This window comes from Malaclemys terrapin, chromosome 10 (assembly GCF_027887155.1).
Source record: "Malaclemys terrapin pileata isolate rMalTer1 chromosome 10, rMalTer1.hap1, whole genome shotgun sequence".
In the NCBI taxonomy this organism is placed as follows: Eukaryota; Metazoa; Chordata; order Testudines; family Emydidae; genus Malaclemys; species Malaclemys terrapin.
Window position 1 is genome coordinate 22,502,206 of NC_071514.1, and position 26,383 is coordinate 22,528,588.

At 41.1% G+C, this 26,383-nt stretch overlaps 1 protein-coding gene across 4 annotated transcripts in view; it reads left to right on the forward strand.

Annotated features, from left to right (window-relative positions):
- Window positions 1-26,171, forward strand: part of SCG3 (secretogranin III) — a 44,448-nt gene extending 18,277 nt beyond the window's left edge. For 3 of the 4 annotated variants that reach the window (XM_054041940.1, XM_054041941.1, XM_054041943.1), the window contains 4 exons: window positions 13,292-13,375; window positions 14,303-14,431; window positions 18,496-18,576; window positions 24,967-26,171. In XM_054041940.1, coding sequence (XP_053897915.1) covers window positions 13,292-13,375; window positions 14,303-14,431; window positions 18,496-18,576; window positions 24,967-25,085 — 413 coding nt within the window. In that variant the 3' untranslated portion in view covers window positions 25,086-26,171. The remainder of the gene's footprint in view (window positions 1-13,291; window positions 13,376-14,302; window positions 14,432-18,495; window positions 18,577-24,966) is intronic. The other variant, XM_054041942.1, reaches the window with a different exon arrangement.
- Window positions 26,172-26,383: the final 212 nt, after the last annotated feature.

The following is a 26,383-nucleotide window of genomic DNA, read 5'->3' on the forward strand; positions in this document are numbered from 1 at the left end:
TTCTGTTTGTGGGGAAAGGACCATTTGCCTACCCATTTGTTGTTATTTAACAGCTCAGCGTAAGGACTGCCTTCTGGAGTCAGTATCTCTGTAGGTACATCTGAGCACTGAAACCATAAATGTGGGATTAGGACTAGGATGTTGGGGGGAGGGTGCCATTTATCTGAATTTCCCAAATTAAGTTCCTCCAGGCTGGGTTTATATGGCCCCTATCCCACTCCAGTGCCCTTCGCAAGCTGCATGTTATCAGAATGTTATTTAATGGGCTGTACAGCCCCAGAGAGGGAGGGGGTTAAATAGGAGGAGAAATTGCATCATATGGCTCTTGAGAGATTTCCCATCTGGCTAACCCCAGAGTGATGTTGTTAAAATCCTCTGGAGCAGTGGTTCTCAACCTGTGGTCCAATCAGCACACAGCTGCGGCCAATGTGACATCCTCAGGACCATACAGGTAGTATATATATTGTGTGCAGGTGGCCCACACAACACAGAGAGAGCCGCCTATGCAGCCCACAATGGTAAATAGGTTGAGAACCACTGCTCTGGAGGGAGCTGCATCTAGCTATCCTGAGCCGCATGAAGGGGTTAGCCTGATGCCCAGCTTTTGTGGGAGGGGATTAAACAGGAACAACAAAGGAAATCCTGACACTGCTTCCCCCTCAAACAAACAAACTCTTAATTGTGATGTCCCCCTCAGCAGGGTGGGCCTTACCATGAGGCGAACTGAGGCGGCCGCCTCAGGTGCCAGACGGGGGTGGGGGGGGAGCGCGCCACTAGGACCCAGAGTGTAGAAAATTGTGTCTGCTACTGGTGCATATGTATTCTCTCTGCTCTAGATGCACAGAGAGGGTGGAGTGCTGTGCTGGAGGAAGGAGGGCACAAGAGACATAACAGATGGGCAGGAGAAAAAGTGAGAGGGAATAACAGAAAGCAGCAGGAGCTGCAAGGAGAGAGAGGAGGAGGAGGAGCCTCTTATGTACCTCTCTAGCACCCCCAGGAGCCTGGACTAATTAACACCAGCTTCTCCTGTTTCCTGCTGCTTCCCTGAATCCACTTGAGGAGAACAGGCAGTCAACTGAAGTAGTAGGAGCCAGTTAGGCCCTTAAGACGCTGATATCTTCCCTCACTCAGGCCCTGCTACCAGCTTGCTTATTTGTCCCCTTCAATTGAGTGTTGAGAGCCACTATAGCTGGCACAGAACAGCAGTCATGAGAGAAAGAAGAAAATGTCCCTCTGGGGCAGCATTCAAAGAAAGAAAGCAAAGGAAGCTTTTTTTATCTAAGCAGGAAGGAGCTCTCCTGGGATACATAGACACAAATGTTCACAGTGAGCCTTCCGGCTCCAGTGAGGATGTGAATGGTGAGGAGATGCCTGATTTTCCAGTTAGTCAGAGTGCAGGTGACCTGGCAGCTACTGCAGCATCCATATCTCCATCTCAAATGGATGTAACCGTGCACATTCCTGACGAAAAGTGTAGGTCAGAGAAGAGTGAGGTGGAGGCGCAAGAAACAGCTGCTGCTGAGTTTAGTTCCTTAAGTCTAGATGATCCAGGACTGTGGACCCACTTGAGCAGTAGCCTGAGGGACTTCCTTGTACTCCATGGGCCACAGCAAGTGAAAATCTTCATGTTCCCCAAAGACAATGAAAATAGAAGTTTCCATCCAACACATTACTGGCATGAAATCCCCAATGGTGACAGAGTGGAGAAGCCATGGCTTATGTACTCAAAAACCCAGAATGCTGCATACTGTTTTTGTTGCAAACTCTTTCAGTCTAATTTTCCAGCCGCATTGGGTTCTACAGGAACAAAGGACTGGAAAAATCTGGCTAGAAATCTGGCATGCCATGAGAAGGCACCAAATCACCAGAAAGGATTCCATAGGTGGAAAGAGCTTGAGATGAGACTAAGGTTAAAGGCCACCATAGATGATTAGCATCAAGAGAAGATTGCATCAGAGTCTCTTTACTGGCAAAATTTTCTGAAAAGGCTCATTGCTATTGTGAGAATGCTTGCTACCCAAAACCTAGCACTGCGTGGCACTTCAGATCAGCTGTATGTGCCAAACAATGGAAACTTCCTTCAAATTGTGGAGCTGATGGCTGAGTTTGATGCTGTACTCCAGGAGCATCTAAAAAGAGTCACCACCCAAGAAATGTACTACCTTGGAAAAACAATTCAAAATGAGATCATACAGTTACTGGCAACAAAAGTCAAACAAGATTGTGGCAGATCTGAAGTCAGCAAAATATTACTCTGTTATTCTGGACTGCACACCTGACATCAGCCATATGGAACAAATGACGTTAATGGTGCGTTTTGTAACAGCAACAGAACCTAGTGAAAATGTCCCTACAATGGTGACTGTCAGCGTTTTCTAGAATTTATTAACATTGATGATACTACAGGAGCTGGTATGACAAATGTACTGCTTAAAAAGCTGGAAGATATGGAAATTCCGATAGCTGACATGAGAGGTCAGGGCTACGAAATGGTGCCAACATGAGAGGAAAGAACAGAGGAGTGCAGACACGGATCTGAGAGTTAAATCCTTGAGTTTTTTTTGTCCCATGCAGTTCTCATTCATTGAACTTGGTTGTCAGTGATGTAGCATCAGCTTCTAGTGAGGCTGCTGAATTTTTTAATGTAATTCAAAGCATCTATGTATTTTTCTCTGCATCAACTCATCAATTGCAAATTTTGAAGCAGCATCTGGGAACATCCTCTCTGACACTGAAACCACTGAGTGCCACACGATGGGAAAGTCGAGAGGAGGCGATAAAGCCTATCAAACACCAAATTGGGAAGATAGATGATGCCATAGTTGCCATTATGGAGGATAATGCTATGACAGGAACTGTTCGTGGGAGAACAGTGGCAGAGGGAAATGGAATCACCAGAAACATACATAACTTCAAATTTCTGTGTGGCTTAATGTTATGGCATGACATACTGTTTGAAATACATGTTGTAAGCAAGAGACTCCAAGGGGTTGACCTTGATATATCTGGAGCAATGGAACAATTGGACAAAGCAAAATCATACCTACAATCTTACCGGTCAGATGAGGGATTTCAAAACGTTCTGAAAAGTGCACAGAAGTTGGCAGAGGAACTTCACACTGAAGCTATTTTCCCACCCATTCAAGAATACAAGAGTCACCGAAGAAGAAGACATTTTGATTACGAGACATGGGCTAATCCCATAAGAGACCCCAAACAACAATTCGAAGTTGAATTCTTTAACCAGGTGCTAGATTGTGCAATACAGTCAGTTGAAGAACATTTCATGCAGCTCAAGGAACACAGCAGTATATTTGGGATGTTGTATGACATTCCAAAACTCCTTACTATATCTGAAGAAGACCTACACCAGCAATGCAGGGCACTAGAGACAGTGTTGACACGTGATGACATGCGCAATATTGATGCGAGTGATTTAGTGATGAACTGAAAGCCCTTTCAAAATACATTTCAGCAGGATCAACTCCAAAGGCTGTTCTGGAATATATGTGCACAAATAAGATGACCACCCTCTTTCCAAATGCTTTTGTTGCTCTGCGCATACTTCTAACACTTCCTGTAACAGTTGCCGTGGAGAACGCAGCTTCTCCAAGCTGAAGTTAATAAAAACACATCTACACCCACAATGACACAAGAGAGGCTGGTCCAGACTGTGGACCTTCAGCAGGAAGCAGTTCAAATCTTTGCAACCAAGAAGGCACGGAAAGCACCACTTTGATTATTCAAACAGATAAAAATGCCAGTGTTTACTATGCAGACAAGAAAAGTTATATTTGCTGTTCAGGCATTTGAAAGTCGTGTTACTTAAAATTTTTGAACAAGGCATTTTAAGTTAATTCTCCTTTATTGGGGTAGGTAGCAGAGCAGTACCATGAGAGGAGTAGAACAGAAAGAAGGCAGAATTGAGACCTTTCAAAGTATTGGCCCAAGCGAGGGGGCATGGGGGCATTATTTGCACTCCCCACCTCAGGTGCCAAAATGTTGTGGGACGGCCCTGCCCCTCAGAGTGTCCTCTCCTTCTCCTTGCTGGGAGAGCAATGTGGGAGGCTGCATCTGTCTCTTTTCAGACCAGCCTGCCCCTCTTGGCATGTTGCCCCCACCTGGGGTCTGTGACATGACATGACTCTCTCGTGAGTGGTAATGGTGAGGCTGCAAACACTCGGCCGCAAACACTTGGTCATGACACCACTCAGGCAGGCAGGCAGATTCTCAAGGAGACGTTCACATGTAAAAATATTCTGGTGATAAGTGTGTTGGGAAGAAGTACGAGAAACATGCATGACAAATTCACAAGGCTTAAGTAAGAGTTAGACATTTACTCTGCCAGAATTTCCCAGTGAGCCTTGTGTTCTGACAGATGATCAACAGTAAGAAGGAGCCACACCCTAACCTCGGGAGGGCAATTTTGCTGGCCACATGGTGCACATACATTATATATTGACATAACTTTTTTTAGGAAGCCCCATCTCCTGCTCTCCCACACTTAACCCTGGAGGGTGAGAGTTCCATGTTTCTTGCAGAATGTAGCTGTCAGGGGAGGTGGTTATAATGGAAAGAGTGGCGTTCTTTTAGGTAGCTTGGGACAGTTCTGTGGATGTTTGTGTGTTTATGCCTGTGTATGGCCTGGATGTCACAAAGGAATGGAGCAGCACAGCTAGAGATTCATACAACAAACAGTACAGGCCTCAGGCTCCTAGCCAGTGGCAGACTGTCAGGGTTCTGGTCCTTCACCAGTGCCCTCTGGGGGTGTTGATAGGTTATACACTAACTCCAGATCTGGTCACTCAAGTGGCTGTAGCACTCTGAAGGGGATGGAGTCTCAGCTCTCCGGACGAGTCCCTTTGGATGCTTACCCCTTTCGGGGTCCTGGGGAACAAACAAACAAACAGCATAGCAATGGGGAGTCTAGAAGGACCTAAAGGCTGTGGTCTGAGCTAATGATATGGAGGCAGACTCCCTTGGTAGAAAACGATGTTATAATAGTTGCTATATGTTCAAAGTGTCTCCCTCTTCCTACCACCACCTCTGTCTTGTGTGGGTTCACCTTCAGCCGGCTTGCTTACATCCAGGTGCTGATCATGGCTGGTCAATGGAACAGTTGGAAGTGGTGCTCCTTGTGGCAGAAGTAATAAAGATGTAGAGCTGGGTGTTGTCTGAATGTTGCTGCTATTTGAGACCATGGTGCCTTATGATTGCTCTTGTTAACTTGGTGTGGATGTTAAATAGGATGGAGGAGAGACTCGACACTCCAGAGGTGAGTTCTCTGGAGGCAGAGGGGCAGTTACCTATCACTATCACAGCTCTCTGCAGTATCCCTAGAGGAAGGATGTGGGCCATTTTAGTGCTTCCCTCTGAGGAAGGACAGTGATCAGTGATAACCAATGCCACAGAGAGATCTAGTAGACATCTTTCTCCTGTCTGTGGGCAAGAGTGAATCATCCATCAGCAAAACCAGTGGTGCCTCCATTCCATGACTGCAAGCCACCTCTAGTTCGGTGCTGGAGGCCCATCTCTAGCTACTAGTAGTTCATATAACCCCTTTTGATGGGATGAGACCTATGTGAAGCTGATTAAGGGCCAAACTCTGCATTCAGTTTGTTTAGTCTTACACCTCTCTGCCTCAGTTTCCCATTTGTAAAATGGGATAGTAATACTAATCTAGTGTCATAAACCATTTTGAAATTGTTGGGTAAGAGCCAATTATTATTACTTAAATGGCTATGGGCTTGTTAGTGGGCAGTGAGTAATCTGCCCATGCTAATGTTTAGCTGAATTAATAATAATCGAAAGCGGATACTTCTCTCCCTGTGTACACAGATCTATCTTTTCATGATGGTTTCTGGGGGTTTGTAACATTTCCTGGAAAGATATAATTTCTTTGCATAATCAACCTGTGCCTAGGAGGCACTTTCACATTCTAACTTTGTTCACTTGTCAACTTAATTTAAAAGTTGACTGATGACAAAAATTTATGGTATTAAACAACACTTCTGCAAAAAGACTTGTTCTGTTGTGTTGTTCCTATGCCGCATAGAAATGCTGGGTTTTTAAACAGAATGTGATGATCATGGCACCTGATAGCAATCTTAACTACAGGTAAAGAAATCAGTTTTACATACTGTAGCAAGCTTCAGCATAAGAGTTTGTGCTGATAGTTGCCAGTACGTTGATGTAGAGTAAGCTAGCGGCAGAGCTGGGAGTAGAAACCAGATCAGCTTGATGTCTGGTTTCTGGAGCTAACCATTAGTCAACAATGCCTTCATGGTAGCTAATAACATTCTCAAAGCCTATTGCCCTTGGGATAGCTGTTTTACTAACCTGGGTCACATCCATTAGCTCCTTAGCTCTTGTTTTGTTGCCTTGATTAGTACCATTACAAAGAGGTGGCCAGGCGACAAAAGGTCAACACCTTTATGAATTCTTACTCTGTAACAAATAGGTTGCTAGGGTAACCAGACTAGAAAAGTCATCAGATCTTGTTAGATCACCAAATAGGACATTCAGTTGCTTAGCTCCTGGCCGTGCACATGTCATTTCTGAAGATGACTCATGCCATTAATGTAACTCAAAGCAAACATTATTCAACTGTGGTCCATCCACATCTGATGGAAACACAAGTGCTTTGAAAAAATGAAAACTGTTGGGGGGGAGTGAAAATTAATTTTGAAAAAAGGAAGCAACCAATCTTGTTTAATAAGAATCTGGCCTCTTGGGTAATCATATCGCTGTTGTGTGTGAGAACGTGTCATTGCAATCCCCATGAATGGCTTGCATAGCTAACTCCCAATATATGAAACTGAAAATACAGTAGTTTGCTAAACGTTTATATGAATGTTAACATGCCATGCAGCTAACTAGGCAGCTTCAAAGTTTTGCCTGTAAAAAGGACTCCCTATTGCAGTGGTCCCCAACGCGGTGCCCGCAGGCGCCATGGCACCCACCGGGTCATTTATGTGCGCCCGCTTAGTGACAAGGTGTGAAAAGTAGTGCGGCGGGCCCGCGCCTGCTGGGGACAGATGTTCTCTGTCCCTGGCAGGCACAGGGCCGCGACTTCTCTCCGGCTTCTCTCCGCGCTGCCCAGCGCAAACTGGTCTCATTTTCGTTCGCCGGAATGACCTACCAGATTTAGTAGTATCATGGTAGTGCAGATGTAGGCTGTCTCATGCGCATGCTGTTGGTTCCAACCTCTCGTCACTCGTGTATTGCCACTCTTTCTTTTCTGCTTGCGCCTGCGCACGCAGTGGGATGTCAGTGACCCATGTTTCTGTATATTTTGTGAGTATTCTTCCGCTGCACTGTTTTCTCGTGCTTTGCGATTTATTATTTTTTTAACATTTTGCCCCAAATAAAAGACAACGTACGTATTATTTCAACGCAGAGTGGGAAGAATCCTATTTTTTTATTGAAAATAAAGGGAAATGTGTTTGCTTATTGTGCAGTGGTACTGTTGCAGTGCCGAAAAAACAATGTCAAACGCCATTTCCAAACTAATCATGGCTCTTTTGACGTTAGCCATCCACTTAAATCTGAGTTAATTAATTTTCTTCTATCTGCCCAGCAATCTGTTTTCACTAGACAAGTGGTAAAGTCTAAAAGTGCTACTATTGCTTCCTTTAAAATTGCTCATCTGCTCGCAAAGAAGAAAAAACCCCTTTCAAGATGGTGAATTATTGAAAGAAGCATTTTTGACTGGTCCTGATTGCCTGTTTCAAGGATTTTCTAACAAGCTTGAAATTTTGTCGGCAATACAAGGCTTGCAGTTATCAGACAACACAGTTACGAGGAGGATACATGAAATTTCAAGCGACATGCAAACTCAGCTAAAGGATGACTTGGAAATATGTGACTGGTTTTCACTGCAGTTCAATGAGTCGACAGATATTTTGGATACAGCGCAGTTGGCAGTTATGGTGAGGATGGTATTTAGTGACTTCACCGTAAAAGAAGAGTTACTAAAAGTATTGCCTATGAAAGGGCGAACAAAGGGTGAGGACATCTATAATTTATTCAAATCATACGCAACATCAATTAGTATGCCACTACACAAGCTGTCTGTGATCACCACTGATGGGGCACCAGCAATGGTGGGCGGTGCCAATGGATTCATTGCACTCTGCAAGAAGAATGAATCCTTTCTGAACTTTGTCTTATCCTTGCATTATCCACCAAGAAGCTTTGTGCGTCAAAGTTATTTCTTTTCAACACGTCATGAATGTCGTTATTAAAATAATTAACTCTATTCGAGTGAAACTTTTGCAACATCGATTTTTTAAGGCCCTGTTGGAAGATGTTGATGATAAACAATCTGATCTTATCTTGCACACAGAAGTACGATGGCTGAGCAAAGGTAAAGTTCTTGCACGTTTTTTAAGCCTAATTGAAGAGGTCAAAGAATTTCTGAAGTCCACAAATTAGAACTTCGAGCAACTAGAAGACTCCAACTGGTTAATGGACTTGGCTTTTCTTGCTGACATCACTGACAAATTGAACCTTTTAAATCTTGAGCTCCAGGGAAAAGACAAACATGTGGCTCAAATGGTTCTGTAAAATCATTCAAAGCAAAACTGATCTTGTGGATGTCACATATGAAGACGAAGTCTCTCGTACATTTCCCACATATGAAGAAAATGGTATGTGACAGTGATTTTAACCCATCACCATTTGTTATCCACATTCAAACACTTCTGGAACAATTTGAAAAGAGATTTCAACAGTTCACCATCATTGAGCCTGTAGTTGCCTTTCTTGTGAATCCTTTTACTTGCCAAATAGAGGTAACAGAAATGGCTACATCAATTGCGAGTCTCATTCTAGTAAGAACAGAAGTGGAACTGGAGATTTTGGACCTTTAAAATGATATTGTTCTAAAATCCTGTGCAACAGATGAAAACTTTTGGAATCTGGTTGACCGAAAAAAGTTTCCTGCCTTAAAAAATGTAGCATACAAAATAAAATCTTATTTTGGTTCCACTTATCTATGCAAAGTTCTGTTTTCAACAATGAACATCATAAAATCAAAATACAGATCTCGGCTTACAGATGCCCATCTTGATGATTGCTTATGAACGGGAATATCATCCTACTCTCCCAACTACGAAAAATTGGCTGAAGAAATGCAGTGCCAAAATCACACTGACTTTATTAGAAAAACCACGTGAATTAATGATACCTGTTTTCCATTAAGTGCTGATGAGCGCGTATGACTAACTTGTGTTTAACTTTTTTTCATGTTTGTTTGTTTGTTTATTGAAATCCAGAGACAAGTATCAATACAAATAATATTTTTTAATTAACCATAACTGGCTATCTATGTTAAAGTAAGAATAATAAATATATTTGGACCAGCAGTTGAACAATGTTTTACTTTTTAAAAATAAATAAGATGAAAACTGTTTATGATATTTATTTTGTAAAAACTCCTTAATTTTTCTTACAGGTAGATAAAAAAGAGCAAACTCGCATGGTAAGGTGAAAGAGTAATTGCTGAATAACTTAATTAATACCTTTTGCATGTAAAATTACCTTTTTTATCTTATGGATTCATATATTATGTAATATTAAATATGATGTTTTTCATATTATTTAATGTACAAATACAAAATAAGCCTTGAAAAGTTATTGGCACTCGCCACACTCTTCTGAAAACATGAATGTGCTATTGGCAACAAAAAGGTTGGGGACCACTGCCCTATTGAAAGGGCTTGTATAAGAAATTGTCCACATCTACTTGTGAGGACTAGAGTTTTACACATTAGATTTGAAGATGAAACTTTTTTCCATCATCATGTTTTGTTCTGTGTTGATTTCAGTGATGAGCCCCAATTCATTAGTGATAAACTATGCTAATTTTTTATATATATTGATATATATATATACTTGCATTGCTGGTGAACAACAGACATTATTGTCTTGTGCACAGAGTACTCAACAAGACGATAATGTGTATTGTTTAACATCAATAAATTGAGTTGAAATTGGACTGCCCTGATAATATAGAAAAATATAAAGAATGTTAGGCAAGTAGATGGGAATTGCATAAGCAGTGAAGTGACTGAGGAGCAAAATCCCATTGGGTCTTGTGCTCCTAAAGCATTTTGGTGCTTATGTAGATGCCACTGTCTGAAAATTTCAAAAAGAAGTGATTTTTAAAAAAGTTTAACTAAAAATCTTTTTGAATTTCCTTCTCATTCATATTTGGTAACATAGAAATATACATCTACAGATTCATATAGGGGTTTGAAGATCAGCCTTTCAGTGGAACCCTGTTGTAACTTTAACCATGGAGAACTCTTGATCTCTCCATAATAGAGGGATCATTTCACCTGCCACTAAAATGCTATCACTTCTGGGGTGGAGCATGGAAGGCCCTAATCAATCATTCCACATAAGCATATGTTTAACTTTAAGCATCTGAATAGACCATTGATTTCAAATGTCTACTCACTTGCTTAAAGTTAAGCATATGCTTAAATGGCTTGCTGGATTAGGGCCTAAAAAAAAGTGGCAATACTTCACAACAGCATAAAACAGAATGTGAATTAGAATAATTTATCCAACTGAAACTGCAAGAGAAATGTATAGAGCAAATCTATTTGCATGGTTAAAATTGATCCAGAATTTAATGAACATAAGCACAAGGACCTCAATTTTACATCCTATCCAAAAGATCCTACCTCCTGCAGCACAGTAGTCCCCCAAACCACGTTGGTGTACTGGCACAGTACAGATTCAGAATGAAAAATAACTGAGGGTTTGACTCAAAGGCTATGAAAGTCAATGGGAATCTTTCCATTGACTTCAATGAGCTATGGAGTAGGTGATTACTGAGACATCAATATGACTTCCTACAACACATTTTTTTTCTTCGTGGGTCTCTCATCCAACTGCTTACCAAATCCAGTCCTCCTTAGCTGAGCAAATGTCGCCAGGTCACAATCTCATATTACAGAAATGTATAATAAATGAAAAGTTTTTACAAAGAAACCTAATTTTGTGTATAAACAGATTTGCAATCATGCAAAACATTGTATCACCCAACAAAAAACTGCCATTTTAATTTAATGTAAATAAAAATGTAGATGACTCCATCAGCCATGCAAGATTATAATATTTCTCACCAGCTGTAGGGCAAAATTGCTCTTGGTTATCTGCTGTGAAGTAAAATATGTTTCTTTAAAATATAACCTTTAGGGTGCAGTGCTTTTGATCTCTCCTTTGGAAAAATATGCTCTTAGAAGATGGGTAAAATGATTAGCTCTGTGTGTTTTCTTCATTGCCTCATAAGTAAAATATGATTTAAAATATTTAAAGTTTTTACTAATCCCATAATAATCTACTCTTCCATAGTCAGCATGTCTAATAATGAATGGTTCACTTATTTCTACAAAGGAAAAGTTAGCAACCCAGAATCAAACCACTCAAAAATCTCACAGAGCAGCTGTTGGTTTAGAAGTTTAGAAGCTAAATTAGCTGTTACCACTCAAAAAAGAGATCTTGGAATCATTGTGGATAGTTCTCTGAGAAAATCCACGCAATATGCAGTGGCAGTCAAAAAAGTGAACAGAATGTTGGGAATAATTAAGAAAGGGATAGATAATAGGACAGAAAATATCATGTTGCCTCTATATAAATCCATGGTACGCCCACATCTTGAATACTGTGTGCAGATGAGGACGCCCCGTCTCAAAAAAGATATATTGGAATTGGAAAAGGTTCAGAAAAGGGCAACAAAAATGATTAGGGTTATGGAACAGCTTCCGTATGAGGCGAGGTTAATAAGACTGGGACTTTTCAGCTTGGAAAAGAGATGGCTAAGGGGAGATATGATTGGGGTCTATAAAATCATGACTGGTGTAGAGAAAGTAGATAAGGAAGTATTGTTTACTGCTTCTCATAACACAAGAACTAGGGGTCACCAAATGAAATTAATAGGCAGCAGGTTTAAAACAAAAAAGTATTTCTTCACACAACACACAGTCAACCTGTGGAACTCCTTGCCAGAGGATGTTGTGAAGGCCAAGACCATAACAGGGTTCAAAAAAGAACTAGATAAATTCATGGAGGATAGGTCCATCAATTGCTATTAGCCAGGATGGGCAGGAATGGTGTCCCTAGCCTCTGTTTGTCAGAAGCTGGGAATGAGCGACAGGGGATGGATCACTTGATGATTACCTGTTCTATTCATTCCCTGTGGGGCACCTGGCACTGGCCACTGTCGGAAGACAGACCTTTGGTCTGACCCAGTAGGGCCATTCTTATCTTCTTAAGTATAGAATTGTGGATTGATGTTCAATTGTACTTTTAAAAGGTTGCTGAAAGAACAAGCAAATTCTAGACTAATGCCACAATATAAATGAGAAAGCATAACTAATTACATGATAATCTGCATTTGCATGTGTGTAATTAAACACAATATCTAAAGGGTTTTGTTTTCCTTGTACTAGTATGTACTGATCGTATCTGAGTTGTTAATGTTTTTCCTTCTAAGAGCCAAATTCTGCTTTGACTTTTGTAGGATACAAGAGTTAGACCTAAAGGTTTTTAAAGTACTAGAAAGCATTGTTCTACAGTCTCCTAGGGCCGCGTAAAGTCACCGTAGTCTGCTAAGTTTTTAATAAATGTTTGTTTTCTGAGGCACTTGTACAAATGCTGTTTTAATCTAGTCAACTTTCTAAAAGTTGATTCCACTTTAAATATCACATAAAACCTTTTTACTGGACTAATTTCCCACCTAGACTATAAAAGCACTTGTCAGAGAAACTGTTCAGGGGAATATTCTCCTTCCAGGAAAAAGAAACATGCTGCTTGCAGTTTTGATTGAGATAATGTTTGTAATTGCACACATCCATTCCTTACAGCACAAGGCAAGCAGTTGGTAGGTACATTGTGGTCTTTATTTTTGTCAGCTCATTCACTGAATCAAAATGGAAGAAGAAGAGTCTGGATGATTTAAATACTCTAATTTGAATAGATCTACAGTCTCATGCTGTCTTTTATGCATATTGGTATTATTTGGTGCCCATATTATCGTGCTGTAGCATATTTTCTAACTTAAAAATATTCAAAGTTCTCTGTAGCCAAATAGCTATTCTGTTACTTGGTAATCAGTTGCCTTTACAGTTTACATTATATCTTCAGTGACAAGAATTATTCATTCCTTGCGTAACCCTTTTGTTTTTGACAGGCAATTTAACCGTGTTCTTGCACAGGTGGGTAATCTGGGCACTATCATTTTCAGTATGAGAGTAACTAGGTTTTTTTCATTTTCCAGAAAACTTGGATGCAATGATAGCTCTGCAGACAAAGAGTAAACTTGAAAGCCCCCTGACCAGCACTAAAAACAAGCTACTAGCAGGTATTTACTCTATTCCTCTATCTCCTTGCAATCACTATTTAATAACGCATTGTTCAATCTATTTAGTTATAAGTAAACTAATGTAACTAGGTGTCAGACTGGTAATTTAAGGGTCTGAGCCTGCAAAGTGCAGGGCTGTAACTATCATGTCTGCTGGAAGGGAGCAGTTGTCACATAATTGCCAAAACCGCCAAATCTTTATTCACGAGTGTCCTTATTCCATTGGGGATGATCCTTACTTCAGTGAGTATTACCCATATGCAAGGACAACCCTTGTGTAATGCTTTGGAGGACCTGGCCCTAGACTTCGATGGGTTTGATTTCTTTGTACTCACTGCAATACAAGAAAAAAATAAAGACAGGCCCCATTCTGTGGATTGTGTGGCCTGATCTAAAGCCCATTGAAGTCAATGGAGAAACTCCTATAATCTTCCATGAACTTCGAAACCAGCCCTTAGGGAATGTATATTATTACACCTCTACCCCGATATAATGCTGTCCTCGGGAGCCAAAAAATCTTACCATGTTCTAGGTGAATCTGTGTTATATCGAATTTGCTTTGATCCGCCGGAGCACGCAGCCCCGCCCCCCCCCCCCCCCCCCGGTGCGCTGCTTTACCGCGTTATATCCAAATTTGTGTTATATTGGGTCACGTTATATCGGGGTAGAGGTGTGTATCTTAATTGACTGACTTGAAGTAGTGTTTGCAAGAGAAAAGGTAGGCATTTTCAGTGACCAAGGCAGGAGATGACCTTTAGAGATGCACCATTTTCAGGCTTCTATGAGTTTCTTTCTGAATCAATAGTCAAAGTCTTTGAACTTCCCAAAAGAACATGCTATTGTTTAGCAATGAATGATGTGATTTCAAAACACTTATGGTACGTATGGTACAAAAGTAAGGGAATGTTCTGATTGCAACTTCTTTAGATAAGAGCAATGAAGAGGCAGACAGTACAAAGGAAGAAGCAGCTAAAATGGAAAAACAATATGAAACATTGAAGGATTCCACAAAAGTGGAAGAGCAAAATACAGCAGGAAACAATGAAGAACCAAAAGGTACTCTTGCTATTAGCCTGTACACTGAATGACTGGATTTTTTTCCTGGTCAGGCTAGCAGTGGATTACATACACAGCAGAGTGGCACAGGTGTGTGGATACAGCATAATACCACCACTGGAATAATTTTGTAATGAGACAAGCCCATTGGTCCTGTGTTTAGCACTCTGTGCGGGCATGGGACCAATTCCTATTCAACTCTTGGGTCTGAACTCTCATTTTCTGAGCTGACATGCTTGTCGCATGCATGGTGTTTTGATGAACAATCAAAATTTTCCATTGAACGCAGACATTTTTCATAAACATTTTCATTTAATCAAAAAACAATTTCCCACTGATGGGAAATTTTCAACAAGCCCTAATATTAATACAATTCCATTCATGCATATATGACCTACTCTTCCGAAATGCCCCCAACACTGCTGGGCGGCAGACCTTCATGAATTTCAACCCAAGCTAGTGAATTCCTGCCTAGCTCTTCTCTGCACTGTGAAGTTCTCTTTCTTTATATATTCTTTGACCCCTAAACTGATTGGAATTGCTCAGGCCTTTCAGATAAGCTGGTACTGAGTAATGACAATTCTAATTTAGCACTTTGGCTTAAATGCAGCAGTCTGTATTCCCTGCCACCAATCCTCTAAACAGCCTGGAATGATTATTAGTATCCTTAAACTACCCTAGTGACTGAAATGGAATATCAGCAGCCTCTTTACGCAAGAGCATAATTCTGGGTAAGGTAAATCAGATACACGTACACATTGAGGGAAGAAGGGATCCCTTAAATGTGAATGCAGTATAGTCACAGATATATTATCATTTAGTACTTGTTTAAGCACTAGACATGGTTGGCTCCATGTAAAGCAGAGGAAGACAGTCTCTCTGCCCTGAGAAGTTTCTCGGTGCCAAGTCTTTTGTTTAAAATGTATTTTAAAGAGCATGGATAGTGCAGCCGTGTACAGTGGAGTCAATAGGAGTTATATTGTTGAGTCCAGTGCGAGAGCAGGATTGGGCCCTTGATCCCTTTTGAATCCCAAAGGTGCCCAGAAAAGAACCAGAAATGCTTATTTTTAAATTATGAAAATAAGACAATGTGTTTAAAATAGTATTTTTTCTTTTCTGAGATTTTTAACCCTTTGCAATTTAAGGTTTTTAGGCGTGAATGAAAGAAATTCATACTGGAGTGATTAACAGCCTCCTTAAAAGGCTTGCTTGCTGACATCTGTAAGGTCAAAATATCATTAATTTAGTCCATTATCTGCAAAAAAGTATCCATTAATTTATTAAATTGGTTAATTACCATTTTATGAATTATTCTTAAAATGATTCTTTAGCAATCCCAATGGCTGAATGAAGATAACTCATTAATGTAGTTGTGATTGCAGTGTGTATGCAGTTAGTGTATCGCTTCTCAGCTCTCTGTGAGCTGAGGGGTGAAAACATTATCTACTAAATATGAACCTACCTCAAAGGATGCCACTAGCAACAGTACTATTTTCTCATTTTGTCTCCTAAAATGTGTTTTATTTTGTTTCATACGACTCCTAAACCTCTGCACATAGGCCTTGATTCAGAAAGGTACTTAAGCATGTGCCTAATTTTAAATACACAGATCCAAGTGCCTAACTGAATTGTGGCCATAATCCTTTATTACAGAATCTATAGCCCACATTAGGAATCAGATCAAATGCATTTTCATACATTAGTGCCGTGAGATATTGCTTCTTTGCATCTGTGGCGTTTTAGTGACCTAAGATCATCGGTGCATTCAATATTCTGGACTGAGCGTATTGATTTCTCCAATCTGTGTTATGAGAAGCTGATATTGAAAGGCAGTGAGTTGTCTGTTCTACAGAATGAAGCAATTTGGACGGCCCACTGCTAGACAGTGAGGGTGCTTTTAACAACTATTGTCCGCATAAGCAATTGCCTTTTCAAAGTTATGCAGAACTTTATGTTAGCAGCTCAAAGAGGAAACAGAGCATTGATACAGGTTATCATGCCAGCTGCCTCGACACAGCATTTAATGTTGCATGCAATGACAGGTTAGCCTGACCATAAGCTACTCTTTCCACAGAAATCCATAGTAAGTGGAAAAAACCCAGCTCGGCTGGCATACCACACAGCAAATCCACGGAAAACAGCATGTCTCGCCAGTGTGTATTTCAGACATGGAATGGCCCAAAATCCAAAGACAAGCACAAATGTACTTTTAGCTAAACCTCTTGTGTCAAGGCATTTCCATAGTGCCCATCACTATTATGTTTCAACACCTCCCAAGTACTTAAATAGAACAGCAACAATTTCTCTGTATACATTTCTTCCCTCGCAGCTTGTAGGAAAAATACTTTGATTCCTTCATAGGATTTTTTGGGTGGTGGTGGTTTGTGTGTGTAGGACTTACTGAGGGAAAGCTAAGTTTTGCATGTGTTCTGCATTTAGCTATGAGAGTGGCAAGCTCCTGGGTCATTTGTATCTGTTGCTGAGGTGAGTTCTATAGTCCAGTTACATCTCCCCTGGACAGTCTGTCTCTTACATTCACACGCGTCCTCAGTGGTCAACAGTTTCATTGTTCCAGTAGAAGGTAGCTGTCATGGGAGGTTGTGATTGCAGAGACAGGTGATTTGTTAGGTAACTGAGGTCAGCCTTATGGAAGACTTCGAATATCAGAGCAGAATCATTGAAATGGATTCTATGTTCACTGATGAACCAGTACAGAGGGTGATGAACCAGGATGATATGTTCATGGCAACCTGCTTGCCCAGCTGGCAGCTGCTGTCATTTGTATCAGTTGGAGCTTTTTCAGCATATGTAGTTTCATTGCTAGACATAACGAGTTGCAATAATCAAGCCTAGAGGTCACAGTTCAGGAGTCACCATGCCTAGGTTGGCACCCAGTAGGATGGGGGGCACCTTTATAGCCAGTCACAGAGAGAAGTGGGTATTTTTGCTGCTGTGGCTATTTGAGCATGCAGTAGCAGTGAGAAGTCCACACCTGCAGAATAGAATTTAGCAATCTGAGGCAAGGTACCCTAGCTAGTGGTGGGATGTCTTCTATGGAGGGTGTATCCAGTTTGGGCCAAATTTTGTTCTCAGACCTTTACAACCACATTCAATTCAATGGACCTGCACAGGTATAAATTAAATCAGTATTTGATCCTTTGTCTCTTCATCTAACATGCTTTGCTGTTTCACAGACTGGCTTCCTTCCACGCTAATTCTGCACTCCTAGCTCAAAGGTTTCAGTATATTTACTATTGTATCCGTTTATTGATGGGATCAGACATGCAAAGTAGGCAGTAACAGCCTTTCACAAGCTAATCGCACTAGTCTTTTCCTGACAAATATGAGCATGTTACATCAATAAAGCTCTAGCCAAGTTAAGAATTCAGACTCTATTATCTATTACATTCCCTTCAGGGCCTTATTAGGTAATCCTTGATCTAATTTTGACCTGTGTGCTCTTGGAGCTAAAAATAGACACCATTTCAAAATTCAACATATAAAGGCTATAACAAGATTATATAGTTTTCATGCTTTCCTTTTCTCAGCTAATACAGTGCTTGCGTTTCAGGTTGTAGGTTTTTTCTTATGCCTTTCGGAACATCACAATCTTATATTTGATGTACACTGTTACACCAGACAATAGAAGAGGTTTCTGATGTTTTTAGTATGTGAGCTGATGCACAAAGCGTTCAGTCTTATTAAAATCATACCCCAGTGTCTTAACACTTTAATCTTTGTTTAACAGCTGTTGTGCTCTAAACACCACAGACTGACCCCAGTCCATGCATGCAATATCTCTGGATATCAACGGGAGTTGCACACACAAATCAAAGTGAGGAAATGGTCATAAATTCATATCAGAGCTGATTAATCTCTCACAGACAGGATCTGCTAGCTGGGCCTGGGAATTTTGCCTGAATAAGGATGACAGGGCTGGTCCCTTAAATGGAAACTAAGAACAGTTTTAATCTGCCTTCACTGTAACCAGATTTTCTCAGTTAAACAAGCTGCATCAATCATTGATGAAGGGTGTTTGATTTATCTCTCATCTGTTCCTCAAGGGAAAGCTGAGGCGTATTTGGAAGCCATCAGGAAGAATATAGAATGGCTGAAGAAGCACAACAAGCAGGGAAATAAAGAAGGTATGAAATAAATAATCTTGCCCATGTGGGTGGACACTATTCAGATTACAATTTGTTTTATAAATTACGTCGTATAAATTAGCCTGATGAGATGAGCTGAATCATAGAAATATAAAATGTGAGACTATGGACATGTCTGGATCACAGCCCCATAATTAATGATGCTAGGATCACTGTCAAGTAATCTAGGACCAAATGTAGGCGATGTGTACAAATTATAGAAACAGTCTGTTATAAAGCTCCATGATCTTATGGAAATATATTTAAATATTGCACTGAACTACTACAAAATATAAAAACTAGCCTGTCCAGACTGGCCCTGAATAACAAAATTTACCTTGACTAACTTGCTGGACATAAACTCCTTGTGCTCCCTCATCCCCCCACCTAAGCACCCACTCACCGAAATCCAGAGAATAATAAGTAAGCCTTGCAACGTGCATTGAATGTCAGTCCTACATTGTGAGATCAATAAAAGTGTTTTAAGGATTATTTTGTTAGCATTCATGAAGAGGATCTTTTTAATATATGCATGCAGCTGTGGGAACCCAATGGCATTGTGCTAGTGCTTGCATCCCATTCCAAGTAGCAGGAAACTCTAATCCTGTAGACTTTGTTTCATAAACAGTCAAGGTGAAAACATCTAGGAATCGCATCTGCAGGATAAGAGCATTATGGCGTTATTAATGGCTCCTAGGATTGGCTCTAAGGGCACTGTGCATCTTTCACATGTTAAGCTCTGTAGAAGAGGAACAGTGACTGAAACAGCTGCCCAACCTTCCTTAGGCTGGTTCTCCAATACGTTGCTTCTCCTAGGAGATGGGGCTGGCAACAGCGTGGAAAGGCTGGGGAGAGGTAGAGGGGCAAGGGCAGGATCCACAGGAATAACAGGGCCACTTGGCTTGTCCATGCAATCTCCTCCCTCAAAGCATCATACAGAACCAGCATCCCAGCTCTTAGCTCAGCCCTGATGCTATTGGCTGGATTTCCACCATCATCCTGTCCATGGTAAGGAGAAACCACAAGGCATGGTGGGGAAAAGTGTGTAAAGCATTTGGAAAAGGAGAGGAAGCTCTCCGCCACCAGCGAAGGAGGAGCGGGAGTTGAGACTGGGTCTGCCCCACGTGCTCTCATCAGCCCCTATGTGTGATAGAGTGTAAGATGGGCACTATTTAATCAGTGCATGACTACAGCTTGACACACTCATTTCCTTTGTTGACACTCAGTATAAGATGTTTGGATTGACCAATAATGACCTAATTTTCTCACCTATAATTCCTTCCCTCTTAAAATCCTCTCCAGACTCCACATAACCCACAGCAACAGTTATAGTTGGTGGCAGGCTTACATTTTACTGTAGAATGTTCATGCCAATTCCAATAAATATTTCCATTTATCAGTGTGTTTGTTACAGCAATTAGTGTTCAATCACATGGGATTGTTTTCTGTTTCCCATTTCCTGAGCAGCCCCTCACTCCTCTTCACAGTAACCTTTTCCCCAGCATTACTACAAATTGAAAATGACTGCAACTACAGATATAATAGCATTTTCTCTCTCTGGAAAAGCAGTAAGATGTACTGGCGTGAATTCCTTAAATTAATGGATCCACAATGGCAATCTTGAACATCATTATATTTTATACTATTAGGGCCTGATTCTCATTTACACTTAAACTATAAGTAAATGAGAATAAAATCTTTAATCTCCTGATGCTTTACCCCTTAGTTTACCCCTTCTATACGGTGTATTCTGGCAACTGCTCATTCAAAAATCTAGCAGAGGTGGTAAATGGAGTACAAACTGAGTAAGTTTATCCCAGACTGAGTCATACAGGGCCATAATCCTTCACTTCAAGATTATGTGCTTGTCAATCCTTTGTCTACTTTCAAACTAGCAAATTGGACGTGGTGGAATAATACAAAAGGTGATTCACAAATACATTTGTGCATAAACATGGCACATTTGCTCCACTCAGGGGCCTGTATTAGTAATTGCTTGTGAGTATTTGGATGAGTCAGCTCACTTGGGAAAATATTTGCAAGTCCAGAATGTTTCATGAATTTTAACAGAAATGATTATTCATCTGAAAATTCCCTCTGGGACTTCATCAGCTCTTATTTGCTATTTGCCATTTTTCTGTTTAAAAAAAGTCAGTCATCCAATCAGGAAACAGAAGCAATCCCATGTGATTTAGGTGACCATTAATAGAAATTGGGGCTAGATTTCTGGCCTTATTCTCTTCTATAACCAAACTTTGCTGAACACCAGGGAGCAAGCAGATCTTTAGGAAGCCAGCTATGGCTCCCTGATTCTGTGGGCCCATCCGTGCTGTCTCCAGTCCTGGTGGGAGCTGAAGACCCAGGCAAATTGGTGGCATTACACTGGCATACAATGAGCAGTGCTGTGGTGAATCAGGCCATTATTTGAATGCTCTATCCACTTTTGAGATCTGTGCTCTTAGGGCCAGATTCTCAGCTGGTGTAAATTGGCATAGCTCCCAGCCCTTAAGGTTGCCTTCTTTCTGATTAACTCTATATTAATTTTTAGTCCTCAGAAACATAACTGTGAGTTACCTAATTAGTATATGCAAATTAGCATATTTTGAATTGTTCACAAAATACTTAGGTAATGAGAGCCATCAAGTTTCATAACACTCACTCTCACCATTCATAGAGTAGAAAGATTTCGACGATTATTTTTAGGAAATACCATCAATTGACTTTATTTGTATATGCAAATTAGCCTCAGTATAATTTAGTATGGCCATTTCAGAGTTCAGTGTTATGTTTCAAATGTGGGTGAAGGAAGATTTTTTTTTGTTTACATATTCCAGTCAATGAGGCGTAAAGAAGTATTGTAATATTGCAGTTAATAGGCGTATCACAGAGCTGACATATGCTGAGTTCGTGAGGAAAATACAATAATGTTGCCATTTTACATATGCAAATTAGCCAAAATTGGATAAAATCTTCACTGTTGCAATTTCAATTAGCATTTAATTAAACGATCAAATTTCCATGTAATTGATTCTGTATTGCAAATATTAATGTAAAGCAAGAGTGAATCTGGTGGTTTTGGAAATTAAATCAATGGGAATTTTGCTTGAATAAAGACTGAAGAATTGGGTATATTTGCATCATGGAGGAGTTTAAGACTTACATTAATGCTAATGAGTTTTCTGCATATTAAAAACCAGAGCCTTTACCCTTTTCTGGCTATTTGCCATGCTCTGGTCATGCAAAGCAGCTGTAAAACCAGAAGATCAGGTCCCAGGCATTTCCTTTGACTATAGGAATCCTCAGTTGGCATAGAGCCACCATGAAGGCTCATACACAGCTTTTCCACCCTGCCCCCAGTATAAAGGTGCATGCATGTCCAGGGAAAAGGGAGCATGGCTGGGGCATCCATAAGTCCTGCTAACCCCTAGAATTAATGCTATTGAGGCTATGTTCAGCTAGGCATTACTTAGAGCAGCCTCAGGGCTGCTCTATCTTATGCTGAGAGCTAGATTGGTCTCTGGCAGGCCCTCAGCTCATGGGATCATAAACAGGGCTGGCTCTGGCTTTTTTGCCGCCCCAGCGCGGCAGGGGAGGGCGGCCGGAGCCCCGGGGGGAGGCAGCGAGCCCCGGCCGAGGCTCCGCTCTCTCCGGCGGCCAGAGTGCTGGGGGGAGGGCGGCAAGTCCTGGCCGGGGCTCCGCTCTCCCCGGCGGCCAGAGCGCCGGGGGGAGGGCGGCGAGTCACGGTCGGGGCTCCGCTCCCCCCGGCGGCCAGAGCGCCAGGGGGAGGGCGGCGAGCCCGCCACGGCTCCGCTGTCCCCGCGGGGAGGGCGGCGAGCCCGCCGCGGCTCCGCTGTCCCCAGCGGCCAGAGCGCCGGGGGGAGGGCGGTGAGCCCAGCCGTGGCCCCGCTCTCCCCGGCGGCTGGAGCCAGAGCACCGTGCCACCCCCCTCCAGGTGCCGCCCCAAGGACAAGCTTGGGCTGGTGCCTGGTGCCGGCCCTGATCATAAAGACTCAAAGCCATCTTTGCCTATCCCATGCAGTCTTGCACCAAGAACAGCTTGGCAACACTGCGGAGTGTCTCAGCCGAAGAAGAAGTGCTCTCTTAAAAGCCTAATCCTGCAGCCTTTACACATGCATTGCTTCTACTGGGCTCAGTAAGAGTTCTCAGTGTACAGTGATTGGGTTCATAGACTGTGTGTTTAATATCTTCCATGTTTTGCAAGGACCTGGCATATATATTTTTAAATGCAGGCCTGTCTTGTGTTACCTTTCACTTTCTGCAAATTAGTCTGCTCATTCTCAATTTTGCTAAATGTTTTATGATAATCTAGCTTAGCTCCAGAGCAAGAAATTATGGGGTTAGTATTGAAAGCTAATCTAAATGTGAAATTTGTACTAACAGGGCACCAGCTCCTTTTATGTGTATGCAGTTAACTATAGTAACTGTTCCACATAAAGAAGACAGCATGTCCCATCTCTGGCCTATTCTGCTGTCTGACGTCTGTGGACCACATTCAGCCCCAGTGAAACTCCACCAGTCATGTCACTTTCACTGCCAGGCTGCATTTGGCCCTGTCATTTGAGCAGATGTCTTAAACTAGTGCCTTCAGAATCCTTACCTTGATAGCCTGCCACAGCTCTCACAGAAATTTCCCAGGAACTACATCCTTTTAATATTGACACTTTAACACAGGCCAAGATTATAAAGTGTTCAGTCCTTCTAATTTAGGTCCACAAGAAATGTTCCATGTCAGGTTGGTCGGAGGTAAAGTGTTACTGATAGCCATTCCTGCAGTATCATGTTAAAAAGGGGAAGGTTTGAGGCGAATAGAAATGGTTAATAATAAATAAATAAGACTATTACAATAAATATTTTTCACTTACCTTTCATCTGAGAATCTCACAGCACTTTACAAACATTACTGAAACCTTACAGCTCCACTATTAGGGAGGTAAAGCATAGCTATTATGCAAATGGGTACACTGAGGGAAGGCTGGATTAAGTGATTTACCTGTGGTCAGTAACAGACCATGGAACACAAACCAGGAGTGAAATCCTGGCCACATTAAAATCAGTGGCAAAACTCCTATTGGATTTAATGGGACCAAGATTTCATCCCAGGAGTCCTGACTCTTGGCACTGTTATCATTGCACTGTTACCACTGCCCCAATAATTAACTCTTTGCATTGCAAAAACTGAATTGCATAAATTCATCTGCTTTTGAAAGTGTCCCTGCACATCGTCCCTCTTTACTCATTCAACCATTACACGGCAGAGAAAGGTATTGTGGTCGATTATGCAAATAGTGCACAGTTAGAAGAAGAAGTTCTTAAATCCATATTTATATGATAATACACATTTGAACAAGTCACAACAAATTTTCTATGAGAATTCTGATGGCTCTGTTCATGGACTAAATAATTCATACTGTAAAAATTAAACAGGAATACATTTCTAGGAAAGAGATTCATTCATTTCAATTCACATAAATCTTTAGAACACTGGTATTCTCCAGACTGCCAGCCATTGAATCTTGCCTCTGTGTGTGCATTAGTGTATTGTATCTGATGTCAGAGTTAAGATTGCCCACTGACTGCTCAGGAAGAGTTTTTCAGATTTCTTTGCAGAATCGGTGCCTAAAGCTACACTTCTTCCATGGAAAACAGAAACGTTTTCAATCATAGCAAGGTTTTGTTCAGTGGTGTTCAGCCTGCATTATGCTGTATAGAGGCAAATTCTTTGGTTTAGGCCCCTGTGTTTATCATTTAGCAGTGCAGCAAAACATGGAGAGCGTCTTTCAGTCCTTGTAGTGTGGACTGGCACATACAGACAACTCACTGCAATATTTTTCAAATCTGGAAATTATTCTTCTAGCCTGCCAAAGCTGAATAATCATATCCTTTCCACTTAGTCCCAGTGATTTGATTTCTTGAATTTCTTACATCTGTTCTCAGGAAGGGTAGTTTGTCGTAAGCAAAAAGCTGTCAGAGAGTTGAAGAACGCAAACTTTGTTTTTTTGATGGGAAACAGTCAGTTTAGTATTTTCTGTGAAGTCCATGATAACTGGGAACATAATAGAGCCTTAACAACTTCTGCATGAACAGACTTCTAACACATTGAACCACTGGCCTGAAGGATGAGCTATGTTAAAAAAAACTATTACAGAGCAAGAAAGAGAGATTAATAATACTTATTGCGTCTCACATATAAGAGGACTGTGCACAAGGGTGTTTTTTTATTACTATGCCAAGATTCATTTGTAGTAAGTTCCATTCTTTCCCAGGTGACAGAGAATGGACTTGGTGGATAATGTTTACAATTACATTGTTTCATAGGTGAAACAGCAAAGCGGGGAAAGCTCATGGTGTTCATGAATTCATGTTTTGCAGATTATGATCTTTCAAAGCTGAGGGATTTCATTGATCAGCAAGCTGATGCTTATGTGGACAAGGGCATCCTTGACAAAGAAGAGGCGGATGTGATCAAGCGCATATACGGCAGCCTGTAAAAACACAGGAAGGATGGTGAAGTCACTTGACTGCCCAACATGTAGGAAACTATAGTACAGCTTCACCCACTCCTAGCTCAGTGATCTCAGATTTGTTATTTTGAGGGTACCGTTAGAAAGTGCTCCGTTTGCATTGTACTGAATCTTTTCTAGGCAAAAGTGAAGAGCTCTATTGCTATGTACACTGACTGCATACTGTATTTTCCTACACACAGATATCAACCCCAAAGGCCGAATTATGACATCAGATTTAAACTTAACAGGGTAAACTACAAAACGCTCTCTTTGACATACTATCTGCATTTGGTTTGCTCCGGTCGAAAAGCCATGTGTTTTTGAAAGAAAGTTATTTTGACACTGCATCCTTCTGCTCTCACTCCGTTAGCTTTTCAAAGATGCTATTGTATGTATTTGTAAAGGGCATTATTAGAACATGAATTACAGTTACTAGTTCTACAAATAAATATTTGAAAATAATTTCCATATTAAAATTGTCATTAGTCTCCATATTATTTTATGTCTAGAATGTCTTATTTTTAAATCATTGGTGGATCATCGTTAGTCCTGTCAGTGTTTGTGTTTGCACATTCACTATTACAGTTCTTTGAGTAAGTGTGCCATTAACTAACTAATGTATCTCTGACACTGCAACTGCCTTTCATACAGGTGGTACAGGAAAGAGCTGAATCTCTGCCAACCATGGTAGAGACATTGTCATTAACACCCTTAGCAGTTCTTTAGTGCATCCTTTGATAACTGCCAGTTCTCTGTGCATGTATAAATAGCTGCATTCTTGATGTGAGTAGCCTGATAACAGTGTGAATAGCTTTGAATTGCTAAGTAAAAAATGTAAAGATAATGAAATTATTTTGAGGGGAGCTTGCAATTAGAGATGTGCTTAGGAACATGTGGCCTGATTTTCAGATGGACTTTAATGGGAGTGGCAGGAGTGCAGCATTTCTGACAATCAGGCCAATGGTCCATTTATTGACCTCTGAACTGTACTGGGTGATATTATTTCCTTTAGCACTATGGGGAAAAAGAACAAGAGTACTTGTGGCACCTTAGAGACTAACAAATTTATTAGAGCATAAGCTTTCGTGGACCGCAGCCCACTTCTTCGGATGCATATAGAGTGGAACATATATTGAGGAGATATATATACACACATACAGAGAGCATGAACACCTGTATGTGTGTATATATTAAAATTGTTCATGCTCTCTGTATGTGTGTATATATATCTCCTCAATATATGTTCCACTCTATATGCATCCGAAGAAGTGGGCTGCGGTCCA